The 14,053-nt window shown below is 41.4% G+C and overlaps 1 protein-coding gene across 1 annotated transcript in view; it reads right to left on the reverse strand.

Annotated features, from left to right (window-relative positions):
* Positions 1 to 276: 276 nt before the first annotated feature.
* Positions 277 to 14,053, reverse strand: part of cacna1ab (calcium channel, voltage-dependent, P/Q type, alpha 1A subunit, b) — a 133,368-nt gene continuing 119,591 nt past the window's right edge. The window contains exons 46-51 of the mRNA XM_046047684.1: positions 10,856 to 10,969; positions 8,073 to 8,090; positions 7,470 to 7,505; positions 3,520 to 3,721; positions 1,842 to 2,080; positions 277 to 1,005 (exon numbers count right to left, since the gene is read on the reverse strand). Of these exons, the coding sequence (XP_045903640.1) occupies positions 277 to 1,005; positions 1,842 to 2,080; positions 3,520 to 3,721; positions 7,470 to 7,505; positions 8,073 to 8,090; positions 10,856 to 10,969 (1,338 nt within the window). The remainder of the gene's footprint in view (positions 1,006 to 1,841; positions 2,081 to 3,519; positions 3,722 to 7,469; positions 7,506 to 8,072; positions 8,091 to 10,855; positions 10,970 to 14,053) is intronic.

A 14,053-nucleotide genomic window follows, 5' to 3' on the forward strand; every position in this document is an offset into this window, starting at 1 on the left:
TCATTTTATCCATGCGCTGCTCTGTCACTGATTTGAGACTAACACAAAATCTGTAAAAAGCTATTTGCAGCACCCCTCCCCCCCTCCCCTCTGCCCTTTCCTTTCATTTAGAGTTCTAGGGCTGAAGGTAGAGGGTTTGGAAGGTGCTCAACCTTGTACCGCCTAACATTTTCACAACCTCGGCTTTATTAAAAGTCTACATGTCCAAGGCCAGAGCACCGGAGACTGCTATTCTTCTTCTCCTCTCCTGCCCTTATCCCTCGCTCCCTGTGGTTGCTAGCACCAGTCATCCTCGTCCGTCTCACTATAAGGTTCATGCAGGCCCTTGCGGGGCCCTCGGGCATGGGGTGGGCGGTGGTGCGGGTGGGGGGGTGCCCCTGGCGGCCCCCGCCGATGTGGGGAAGGTGAGGATGAGCGGTAGCCATTGGGCACCCTACGTGGGTGCGGGTGAGGGGGTGGAGGGGGCCCATGGCGGGCAGTCCTAGGTGAGCGAGGGTGTGGATGAGGATTTCCCCCATGTGGGTGTGGGTTGCCATGGGAGAGGCTTTGCTCGTAGGCAGGGGGCTCATGGTGCCGCTCGTACTCGTAGTCACGCTCGTAGAAGGGCCCGTCGCCCTCCAGGCTGTCCCCAGGCGGAGGCCCGCTCCAGCGGCCTCGGTGAGGGGACCTAGGTGAGCCATGGAGGGGCGAGCGTGGGGACTGGTGCCTAGGGGAGCGCGGCGAACCGTGCCGGGACGAGGAGCCCCCGTGGTGGGGAGAAGCTTGGCGTGACGGGGGTCGGTGGTGGTAGCCTCTGTCGTGGTCTGGCGGGGAGAAGTGTCGGGGGGAGGGGGAGCGGAGTCGGCCCGGCCCTGGGGGACCATAGATAGGCTTGCGGACAGCGGGAGAGTAGGTGACATGTGGACGGGGGACAGCAGGGGTCTGGGGCAGCTGCCGACGGCCTCTCCGAGGAGTGCTGGTCCCCGAAGTGGACGGGACCGGGCTGCCGCTCACCGAACTACTGCCCTACAGCAAAATGTAAACAAGGAAAATCAAAACGCACCACAACAACAGAGACCAGAGTAGAGCAGAGTGGTGGTGAATAGAGAGATAGAGAGACAGGGAGGGAGGGATAGATAGATAGATAGATAGATAGATAGATAGATAGATAGATAGATAGATAGATAGATAGATAGATAAACACCATTGAAAATCATTCAAAAACATAGTGATGAGGCAAAGAATTGACACCAAGAAGCCACACATCACGTTGAAGAAAAATGGACAGAGAGAGAAACAGTGATAAAGAAAAAAGCATAAAACAAAAAAGAGAGATTGATATCCATAAGTAGGTGTTTGACTTTATGCGAACTCTTACTGGATAAAATAACAGATGCTGTGGTGGGAGCAAAATGCACGAGTTAAGGATCACTTTTTTTTTTATATTTCACCACTGTGCTCAGTTCCTAGTAACAGATAAATACTGGGATTCACACATCAAACAGCTAGACCTACTGTATGACAAACACAACTTATTGGATTTTAAGCAGTCAAATACCTGGAAAATATTTTGGCTAATATTAAAGAAAGCCTACACTACTGTGACTACAAGATTGAGTATAATGTAACTAGGTAAAGTAAAGTACCATCCTCAGCACTTTAGTATCCATAATGACAGTACAGAACATCCTCCAGGCACATTAGGGTTTTTATCCAACCTGTATTGAGTGATAAGCTTTATATAATGTATTCTACACACTGTATATGGAAATTAACAACAGGAACAGGAAAGACAGTATTGGAAAACTGTCACTAATATTTTATGCACAATTGGCATTAATCTCAGTGTCTTTGGAGCCCACCTGTCTGTGTCCTCGTCCATCAGGCCCCTCACTGGGTGAGCGGGACCAGTGGCGGTCGTGTGGATGCCTGTGGGTGTAGTCAGGGCGGTCAGGGCCATAGCGCTCTTTGTCCATGGAGCTGTGATGGTGATGGTGGTGATGGTGGTGACGGCGGTCCTTGGTCCGGCCGCGGTCCCGCTCGCGCTCCTTGGGTGGAAGGTCGCCCGACTGCGTGGTAGTGCTGAGGTCTGTGCCCAGGCCTAGCAAGGATATGTCTCAGTTTACATTGATAAATACAAGAGAACACATTATTTTGTTAAGATTTGAGCTACACCACGCAATTTAAGATTACAACATCTCCTGCAAGTTAATGTAGGATAAAAGATTCTTCTTTTTATATGGGAAAAGTGAAATAAACAACCTAAAGCAATGAAAGTGCCAAATTTTAAAGGGAAAAAATTAAATGCCTATCCATGCAAGAATCCACTATACCTGTGCAGTCAAATGTAGAGTAAAGAAAACAAACTTAAAACACCACCTTCACTACCGAGTCCGGAAAGCAGAGAGTCTTCTCCATCAGATTAGAGAGCTCTCCAATTATAAGGGGGATTTAGAGTTTAACTGTGCCAGCCTTGTTACATTAGTTTTATAGCTGAAGCATGCAATTTGCACTTGCAATTACTGATGAAGTGGGCTATCTGCTTGCACAATGTTCTTTTCAAGGACTTCTTTGTGCCAAGACTTGACTCACATAAAATGTAGTGAATATGATGACAACTCTGCTCTCTTAGCTCAATAAATGCACAGATTGCTCTTAATTGCCTCAACAACTGCTACTGAGTTGTCCTTGACCAAGCCATAAAGCAACACTGCGTACTTTGTTCATGTTATGGTTGCATGAAAATTTCTTTGTTATGTAATCACCCCATATATAATGGCAGGAGTAGCATTTCTTATCACCCAAGTGTGTTGTGTAGTCACTGATTTGGGATAGAAAATGAACTTCCGCTGACTGTGCTCTTGCAAATACAGCTCACAGGAAAACATTAGAATGTCCAACTCTTCCTGAAACTAGCTAAAAGGCTTGCACACAAATATTCTCTTATTATCTTAATCTTCGTTTTGGCAGACAGCAATGGATGCTGCTACAGTGTCTAAGGAAAGGCCAGTGTTGTTTATCCTCTAACCAGGCTACTTCATCAACCTCAGCTAGCATAGAGTGTACGCCCTTACTGTGTATAGCTGAGCTGTATAGCGTATAAAATGCCACATACTGATACAAATGCCAGCCAGTTAACATGTTAAAGCTAAAGTTAGGATAAAGAATGTTTAGTATAAGCGCTTAGTGTGAGTGCCGCATTATGTAATTTTACATTTTCATTCTCATTTCAAAATTACTATTTGCCATGTCATAGAAATCTATACAATACTGAAGTTGTTCAGATTTCATTCTGGTCCCAAGTGTTGAATAGACAGACAGACCACACCACCTGTCTGAGCTACTGTACGCCAGTAGAGGCTGCTGGTTTGGAATTTTTATTCATTACTTTGATACTGTAACCTACATTAAGTAAATTCAACATTGGAGATACATTGAGGCATTTACAGCTGTAAACGTTCAGTGTAGATTTGCAGATGCAAGCAAGATGTTAGGGTAGCATGAAAGGTAGCATATAGATGTCCACTATGAGTGGCTCACCCGTGTCTGCGTCTGTATATCTGGTCAGGGAGCGCTGTGAGGCACGGTGACTCCTGTCTCTGTGTCTGCGTCCTCCTCCGTGTCTCCCCTCTTCAGACACCACCCTCTCCAGGGAGTAGTCGTCCAGCCTCACGCCCCGACCTGTACGTCCATGGACCAGGCTGGAGGTGGAGCGTCGCATCGGACTGGTGTCAGTGATGGTCTGCGTGGACGAAGGAGAGAGCAGCGAAGGAAATACAGAAGGGGAGAGGGACAGACAGAGAACATAAGGTAGGAGAGAATGTGATAAGAAGAAAAGAGATATAAAAAAAATAGTGGGGGAGAGAGAAAGAAAGAGAGGAGAAAAGAACTTAGATTTGATGCATTGTGACCGGTGGAGTCGGTCCTCAGCTGTGAGAAGGACGACACTCTCAACACTCACTTCACTGACTTTTAATGAGTGTATGACACTACCACAGAGCTGCATCAGATTGTGCATTCCTGTGTGTATATGTGCCTTGTGAATGGCAGTATGTGACTTGGGTCAAACAGCAGTACCAAACAGCTCTTGGTTTAGGTGGGTGGTGGTTACCCACACTAGGACAATTCAGGTTTTCACAGGTTGCAATTCGATTTTGACAATATCTACATTTTGGTTCTTGTGTTGTCCTGTCTGGCAACCTGCACCCATCTGATCTGAAAACAAACACTCAAATGGTTTCTGAGTACTGTTTGATCATATTAAATCACATATCAGCTTACAATCTTTGCATTCATTTAGCTTGACCCATAGCACCTGAAATAACGAACTACTTTGACAAGCACATGTAATACCATGCTTCTTCACCAAAACATGGAGGAATGAAACAGACAGAAAGATAACAGGGAACTGAGAGGAAGAGAAGGAGGGGGCAGAGACAGAGAGCAAGCATGAAAGAGGGTCGTAGAAACCATGCCTCACATGCACAAGGCAGGGGAGCCTACTGGACTTTCAAATGGCAAGTTTATTTCCTTTAGATCATACTCAGGTTGGAAAGCAACATTTTTCTCCATGTCGAAGTTGGAATATCATCGGACCAACCAACATCAGATGTTTACTTTTATTTTCCCTCCTTTATCCTCACATTTTTTGTAAATAAAATAATTAAAACAATGATTGCAATGTAAATTCTAGCAGATTATAAATATTTTCTACTTGAATGTCAAAAAAGCACAACTATGAATGCACACTGCCGCATTACCAACACTATAGAAGCTTGTGACAGCTGAATTAATGAATTAAGTCTCACCAGGCTTAATTTTAACACATGAATAAACAATATTTTTTCATTCAATCCAATTTTACTTTAATTTATTTAGATATTTGTAGTTGTTTCATCTCTTATTCTGCTCATCGCAAACATTTAGAGAATATTAAATATATTTTTCTCCACAGACTGCTTGTATTCCTCTATAAATGTACTGCTTCCCAACACTGCGTATGCCATTAATTAAATATGGCAGCCAGGTGGATAAGGTAAACTGACATTCAGTAGCATTACAGCCTGGTCAAAACGCTTTGCAAGAACCCAACAGGAAAATCCTACAGGATAGATTATTGTTTTTCAAAATGTTGTTGTCAGGGCTTTTTAAAAGTGGCTGGCAAATTGTACAATTAACTAGATAATGTGGGATTACAGTAACTCCTTTACCATTATATTATACATTAATCTATTTTAACCTGCCTAGTACTTTAAGTTAATGTATATGTATAAAAAATCTACTGCATTAAAGTAGTGCACTTACTCAAATATTACACATTTCTAACCTGTTAGTGGTTGTGTTTAGCCATGTTAAAATCAAGACACTTTCGATTACATCAGGAAAACAGTAAATTACAGAAACTCATATAAGGAACTGGCTCTAGTTAAGGTCTACATAATGTATTATAGAACAAGTCTTGTGCGATTTTCTTGCTAGGTTCATTATCAGGCTCTTCTGACCAGGACAGGACCCTGCTGACACTCTGAACCACGAGAAAGCTTCACATCACCCTGATGATAAGGCACAGGTCAGTCTGCAAGCAGCAGGCCGGACCAAGATTCAGACGAACACAAGAGGATTCATCGTCCTGAGTGGAGCTGGACTACACATGGACAGCAGTCTGTACACTTTCTGAGCAGCCTTACATGCACGCCCTCTGGTTAGCTGGCAGCACGGTACTGCACGTTTGCATACACTTTTATGCTTATACACACAAACGCTTGAAAAGGATGTGTTAGAATGGGTTTTACATTAAACAGGTATAAAAGACTGAAAAAAAACCATGTTTACCCAGACAATCCTAACAATATCACAGTAACATTATGATCCTGGAGACTTGTGTGTCCAAATACACTGTTTAGTGAATTCATTTTCACATTACACCCCTCGTAACAAATTATGCACTGAAAAGTTATAAACCATGATGTCATCCAACTTAAGACAGAAAGTGGTTTATGAGTGCCCTATTCTGACTCTGTCCATCTTTCCCTTTCCCTTTCAGACTACTGAATGACAGCCTTTGGCTGAAGCAACACTTTCCCTTGTTGGTACACCACTACCTCTCCATCACATCCACAGCAAGACTGAGCTCTGCCACGCCATGCATGACTAATGACATGCCGGCACGCTGCCAATTCCCCGTACAGGCCAACAGTTGCACATCAGGCCAGTCCATGCTTTCGTCATACACTGTTGACCAGGTCTGCAGCAATGCAACAGACTAAAACGCACATGTAACGCACAGAAAGGAACACACACACACACACACGCTGCATACAAGCTGAACTCCAGGGATTCTCGTCACAGAAAACAAGCAATGGAGAGCAGAGAGACCTCAACACGAACAGACACGGGAGAGAGAAAGAAAGAGGGAAAAAGAAAGAGAGAGACTGGCACAGCTCAAAGACAGGCTGACAGGATAGATAGAGAAGGGGAGAGGTGATCAAAGCAGATCTGAATAGTGACAATTAGGCCACAGTTTTAAAGAGCTTGGAGTACCAGGTGGGTGGGGTTCATTGCATCAACACAACTCAGATGGTGTCTCTTTTAAGTTGCAGTAAATTGACATCCTGCCAAAACAGAAAATCCTCACAAACCATAAAAAGTGTTATGCAAATACTTTATCCGCAGGAAGAAGGGAGAACATGAATATGGACCCACTGCAATAATTGTGACATGGCAACTTTCAAAATCAAAGTTTGTTTCCTTCAGTTTTTGGTGTTTAAAGAACTTAAAACACACTGGATGAGCAGTGTTCACTGCTGCTTTATACAACCAACAACAGTGAACACAACATCTGTAATTGACTGGCAAATGCTTGCCAAAGTTTCAAGTCAGAGCCGATGATAGGGGTTTCACTCTCTCAGTCGGTTGCCGTTTGAAAACTAGATCTGTAGTTGTTTCAACAGTAAACTACTGACCAGGCTATCATTTTGTTGTAGGTCGAAATGCAGAGAAGCTCACAGGAAAGAATTGACTGTGCATTGCTGCACGCATCTTCTCAGACACTCTGTGTATCTTACTTTACATCCAGCACTGGTAATGTGTGTTGTGAATATGCACATGTAAATAGGTAAGAATAAAAAAACAGGGGAAATGTTTTTACAAAACCCAAGCTCATAGGGACTGTGCACCAAGTGTGTGAGCATTTTACAAACTGAAGAATGACATAATGCAATTGCAGAATGCACATCTATTAAATGGCTATTGATGAAAAAATATAGACCACATTTAGAATCAAACATGGGATTTGATATAATGAACACCCACAGGATCTCAGGGTATTGTCTTTGATACTGAATAGTCTCTGAGAGTATTAAAAATTTAGATGACCTGTCAGACAGCCCAAATTTTAGTGCAGATCCAGTATGAAAAATAATTGACAGAGAGACAGAAGAATGAAGAGGGAAGGGAAAGGGAGAGAGATAGAGCTAGAGAGAGGTACATACACTGAGGTTATTTCCACGAGGCCTGTGTCTCCTCCGCTGCAGAGCAGGCAAACACAGAGATGATACGTAGAGCAGAGCAGTGTAGTGCACACACACACACACACACACACACACACACACACACACACACACACACACACACACACACACACACACACACACAGACAGAGCATAGACCCGACATAGCATAGCCGTCAGGACCGAAAGACAATAGAGCCAGAGACAGAGAAAGAGACAGAAATGAATGTGTAGTTGATGATAAACAATGACAGATGACAGAGAGGAAGGATAATGGGATTATTTAGAGGACGTAAAGATGTTTTGGGAAGGAGGTGAGAGACAAACAGAAGGAGGGGGAAGATAGATGTAGGACATGAAGGAGAAGATGAAGGATTAAAAAAGAGGTAAAAATTTGGAAAATAATGTACATAAATAAGTGAAAAAGGGGACAGAGAGAGAGAGAGAGAGAGAGAGAGAGGACCCAGTTAATTTAAAGAAGGCCAGCGTACACACATAAGAGTGAGGTGGGTGTGCCAGTGAGCAAGAGAGGACAGAGAACAATGTAAGATGCATGCGCATCCACACACTCATACACACACTTACCGAAACAGCATGAGCTCTCTGTAAAGCAGAGTAGTGTTAGAAGGCAGTAAGTAACAGTGTATGGAGTCACACATATATATTGTGTATGCAACACACACACACACACACACACACACACACACACACACACACACACACACACACACACACACACACACAGACATTCTACACTCCCACGTCAGACTCTCTTTATTTATGTTGAGTTAGTATGTAATTATATTATACACATCTAATTATTTAAAAGTAGCATCTACTTATATTAATACCAAGACTGTTACTGTATGTTCCAGGACTATTACCAGAGGAATAAAAACATATGTGAAGTGTCTTTGAGTACCATTAAAAACACTCTGTAAATAAAATGTATTATTATTATTATTATTATTATTATTATTATTGTTGATCTTATTCTTATTTTATTCTTTTTTTTTAATAGTGTTAAAAGCTACAGGCACCAAACACGGGTCAGGTAGTGTTGGAGTATGAAGAGCAGTAAAAATAACTGATTCTCCCGTATCCATTTGAAAAGAAGAGTCCACAAAGAGTGTATTCATAGCTAATATAAAGTCTATTGTATTTGGAGAGTGAAACCTTTGCTGTGTTGGCTCTCAAACATACTCAAACTAACTGAAATGTGTGTATTATGTGCTAACTGCCAGCTTTACGGGTATTTACTGTATATATGTATAGTAGGAATATATAATATATATATAATATATATATATATATATATATATATATATATGTGTGTGTGTGTGTGTATTAAGTGTATTTTAGGGGACAAGTTCAAAGAAGCCTAAATAACATCATTATATATAATAACTGCTAACAACAAACACGTAAAGTTTTACAAGCTCCAAAATATTCTCACATATCAACCCCCCCATCTTATAAATTACAAACTTAAAATACTAAGAAAGTGGAAACTGTAAGAACACCTTATCTACTTTCTTCACACATCATCTGTTTATGTGGACATCACATTTCTCTTATACGCTCTCCTATCTCATCCTCCTACAAAAAAACACTCCATGGAGTAACCAACATACCAAAGTGAGAGCAACATGACATGGGTGCAGTGACATGTCGGAGTATGGCAATGCTTGTATGCATGAATGTGTGTGTGAGTGTGTGTGCAACTGCAGCCAGAGGCTTCATAGTAAAGTCCGCATGTCCTCCAAGTAAACTATTTTCTAAATATCATATATATAGATTTTAACACTCCTCTCATTTTGTTTTAAAACAGGATGATAAAAAATGATCCAAGTGCATTACTGAGAAATAATACAAAGCAAGCACTAAACAATGGCGAACTGTAGTCAATCTGCCACCCTAGATCTGGGAGAGAACCCAAGATCTATGTAAACATAGAGTAAGTTTTTGAAACAATTCGCCCACAGGTTGCGAGCAGCAGGCTTGCCTTTTCTTACCATCTTCATACACTGTAGTTGGTAGTTTATATCCGTTGCAAACTTAATCTAAAAACAGATTAATATGAAGTAGACAGTGGACAGTGGACAGGCTACATCCATGTATTATCCACCATCTTTTTTATTTAGATAAATGAGTTTATAACTATAGCATAGATATTACTGTAATAACCAGATAAGGTCATGTGCTGTTAAAAGTGCCCTCTCACATTCTCTGTGTGAAAGCTACCAAACCTGCAGGAGAAATTTTTGAGACCAGATTTCAGAGTGCATGTAGTCAGGATTTAACTCTCAAAATATTTGGTCTACATCGATCTGTCCCTGACTAATATGAAATCTTAACTTGCAGAATATTGAAAGCGTGAATTACTTTTTTTCCTCACTCGATTGTAACATAGTTATTAAACTTCAGCAACAGGGTCAAACTGTGATTTACAGCAACTTCTACTACACCGCTCTCCGTCTGTCCCACACACATCCAAGAAGTCAACTAAGGGAGTCATTTTGAGCAAGCCAATGATATAGTTGTCCCTGCTGAGATGTCCATAAAATGATTTCAGAATACAATGAAGTGGCAACCTACAGTTTATCTATCTTTGGTCACCATGTGGTTGTTTCTCAATTTCCCTGCTGAAGAGAGACACTAACTCTGGCCACAGTTTACACAGGACAGACACACCAAGGATTTAATGGAAATGGATTAGGGAGCAGGATCAGGTTGGTAGCGATAAGATATTCTATACTTATAGGTCTTCTAGAAATATATTTGATATAAATCTAGAACACTTATCCAGCCCTCTGACCCATGTTACTTGCTGCTCCAATTTCAGCATGCAGTTTCACTGTACTGCTCAGAGAGGAGCTCTCTTGAAGCTGAACAGTGGTGGGTCGGCTGCTGGATGAGTGGCGGGTTAGAGGGAGGGAGGAGGAGGTGGAGGTATGGTGGCAGGAAGGGAGGGAAAGGGGGGCCAGACAGAGGGAGGTGAATTTACAAAAGTCTAATTGCTTCTTTGCATCCTGGCAAAACATTTTGTAGGAAGTGAACCATGTTTCCCATGCAGAAGACTAGAGTAGTGAAAAAAAAAACACATAAAAAATAATTTGTTGAATATTTTCTGTTAAATATATTTGGACTAAATATAAAAAAAAGTAATTAAACAAACACATATTTGGGATTTAAACTAGAAGGTGTGGGTTTATTTCAGACTCGGTTCTCTTCCCTGTTCAGAATGCAAAGAGAGACTTTTTGAATTCACTTCAACTGTCTACACCGCTAACAGGCATAGTAATGGAGAATGATGATGATGGTGATGATGGTGATGATGGTGATGATGGTGGGATGGAGGTGCTCACTTGGTTGTCTGCCGAGAGGCGGGGCATGGAGAGGGTCCGCCCATGCACATCCATTGGGTGATAGGGCTCAGTGTCGGAGTACCCGTCCCGCCCCATCTCCCTCATCTCTACCGTCTGTAAAACACAATGAGAGGGGGCGTGACCACTGTCTGCTGAGGGAGGGCACTCTGACAGGAGGAGGTGTCGTCGACTAATCAAGGGAGGCGCTAACCGAGGTGGTAGGAACATGAAATAAATTCAATGATGTATCAATAAAGTTTATTAAGTTCCAATTTGGTCTTTCTTTTCAATTTCAGGCATAAAAGACTACATTTTTACACAGTTGCAACCTATGTTAAGTCAATGTTGAGGTTCTGAAACATTTAGATGAGGTGGGTAGTAATTAGATTAAGTCTATTAGCCCACTACTCTAATGTCAGAATGTGGGTTAATGTATAGAGAGCCTAAGTCCCTCCCCTTCTGGTGGAACACCATGGGACCTTATTTCGGGAAAAATATGTACGGTAGTCAAAGGCAAGAGACAACAAATTTTTTGATCCCGTTTGAAATGTGCTCTGAATTACACATATGATGATGATGATTTAAAATATACATTTAGAAGTCAAGAAAGTCGCAGTTTGATGTAAAACTGTTGATGGATAACACTGTGAAAATACATAATTACAAAAACCACAAACCCAAAATCGCGTATGTGACGTCGTAACTTCTCTCAATGACTGAAGCTAACGTTACTGAAGCTACAGTGAGGGAAAAAAATATTTGATCCCCTGCTGATTTTGTTCGTTTGCCCACTGACAAGAAAAGATCAGTCTATAATTTAATTTACAATTAAGATTTCTTTCTCCCAGTCTTTTACACGGGTAATGAGCTGAGGACTGAAATCCTACAGCGCCCGCCAGGTCCCCCTGCTCAAGAAAGCTCTGGTGGCCAACTACAAGAAACATCTGACCTGATTGCCAACAATGGTTTAGCCACCAAGTACTAAGTCTGTTGTTTTGCAGAGAGGTCAAATACTTATTTCACTCATTAAAATGCAAATCAATTTATGACATTTTTGACATGCATTTTTCTTAAAATTATAGACTGATCATTTCTTTATCAGTGGGCAAACATACAAAATCAGCAGGGGATCAAATAGTTTCCCCCCTCACTGTAAGGTCAAAGAACTTAGATGTGTAGATGATGTGGTAAAAGGACCAGGAATCGTTGGATTAAACACATCAGGTGAGATCTATTTTTGCTTGGAACACAGCTAAGTTACCTAGCTAGTAGCAACCAAGCAATGAACTTTAGCTAGCATTACAGCGTTAACATGTTGCTGACATACAGTATATCGTGCAAGACGAAAGATGTAGCTCATTGAACTGCAATTTTCTTGATAAACAAAATTATCTTTTAAAATGACAAACATCATATGTGTAAATTAGGGCACGGTTCAAACCGGATCAAAAAATAAGTCTCGCCATACATATTTTTTCCGAAATAAGGTCCCATGGGCAGGAAGCGAATGACTCTCTATAGTGTTGTGAATGCTCATTCTGGGTTGTGGCACAAAACCAAACTTTGTCAATGACAAAAGCTAATGCCTGCACACTTACTCAAAGTACACTAAGTTTACTAATGACAATGTTACAATCCTAATCGGATTTTCATCAGGTCAGAATGAAGGATTGCAAGAAGGATTAAAATGTTGTCATTATTAAAATTCTGTGCAATTGAAGAAGTGTGCAGGGGGTTACCTTTTTTCATTGACACTGTTTTCTGACGGCCTTGCACCTACGTGATGTGCGTATATTTACTCTCCTGTAATTACGAAACCAGATCAGGACCATTGAGAAAAGCTTCTTTAAAAACACTGGGACCTTTCTGCCATAAAACTGCCAATCCGAAGGTTCAAATCTGGGGAAAGAAAATATCTCTAAAGAACGTATATTCCTAAATATCAGCCTTTTCTTTCCAAAGAGTATGTGACACAATTCCAAATTCAAATACATTTTAGTATATTAGTCATGGGATTGAAGAGTGAGATGAGGGGCTGGGGAGTAGGGACGTCCCAACAGACAAGTGAAAGTAAGGGGCAGCTAGGAGGAGAAGGTGTAGGTCACAAAACACATCTACCACCTCCAAGCCATTGATTCAAGAGGATGCTGAAAAGTGAACGGGAAAAATCAAGGAATAGAAAGATGGTAAGACTAAGAGAATACGGGAGATGTGGACGTCGAGCAGGAAGATGAAGAAAGAGACAGGTTCCAAAAAAGAAGAGCTCAAAGGACAGAGAGACACTACAGTCTTGAACGCTGGAGTAGTAGCAGCAATATCCAGCAGTCAGATACTGAAAAGAGTTCAACGCTGAACTAATTTATTGCTATGAACATGGTGTTAGGGATGAAGCAGCAGATTTAGGACTAACAGTTCTCAGTCTTTTTCTCAACAAGGACACAGAGCATTGAGGTGGAGTTCTTATAACTTTCCAATTAGAAACACATTTGGCCCCATGGATTCACATTGATCATCTTTAACCCCTCAAATGCCCACCACTTGTGAGTTTAGCTATGAATCAGAAACTTTGGAATAAAATACTTACCTGAAGAAGCAAAGAAATTTTTTTCTCTTGTTTCCACAGCGCCACTCACCTTACAACAATGGCTTTAATTTGACTTCTTTAATTCTTCCGCACAAAGGCTACACTTCTATATTTAAGCTCTGACTCTCCAGAGCTTGATAAATTCAGAGGGCAGATAGTGTGGATATCTAGGTTTAGATTATTTATACTTTTATTTAAGAATTGGCATTGAGGAAAAAAAAAAAAATTCAGTTTATGAATTTCATTGGCAAAAAAAGCTCTGAGCTTTAACTAGGCCTACATACTGTAGGAATTAGTATGGTAAGCAGTGGAGATTGCTGTTTTCACACTTTTAGTATTTACAATTACATGAATGAAATAATCTCAGGTTTTGTGTAATAAATGTGATGCTTCAAACTGTTTTTTGATCTATGCACCGCAACAAACCTGAGGAATGTTTCCCACCAGCATCTTTAAATTTGTTGCTAACAAATTACCTGCTGAAGACTTTATTGATTATACTCAGCTACTGTTGAAGGAGTCTTGACCTGAACGTAACCAGTGTGATTGGGGACAAACTGTTTGCGTGAGTGGAGAACATGTTCGGGCTTGAATTGGTGTGTTACCATGCTGAC

Source organism: Micropterus dolomieu, linkage group LG04, assembly GCF_021292245.1.
Source record: "Micropterus dolomieu isolate WLL.071019.BEF.003 ecotype Adirondacks linkage group LG04, ASM2129224v1, whole genome shotgun sequence".
In the NCBI taxonomy this organism is placed as follows: domain Eukaryota; kingdom Metazoa; phylum Chordata; class Actinopteri; order Centrarchiformes; family Centrarchidae; genus Micropterus; species Micropterus dolomieu.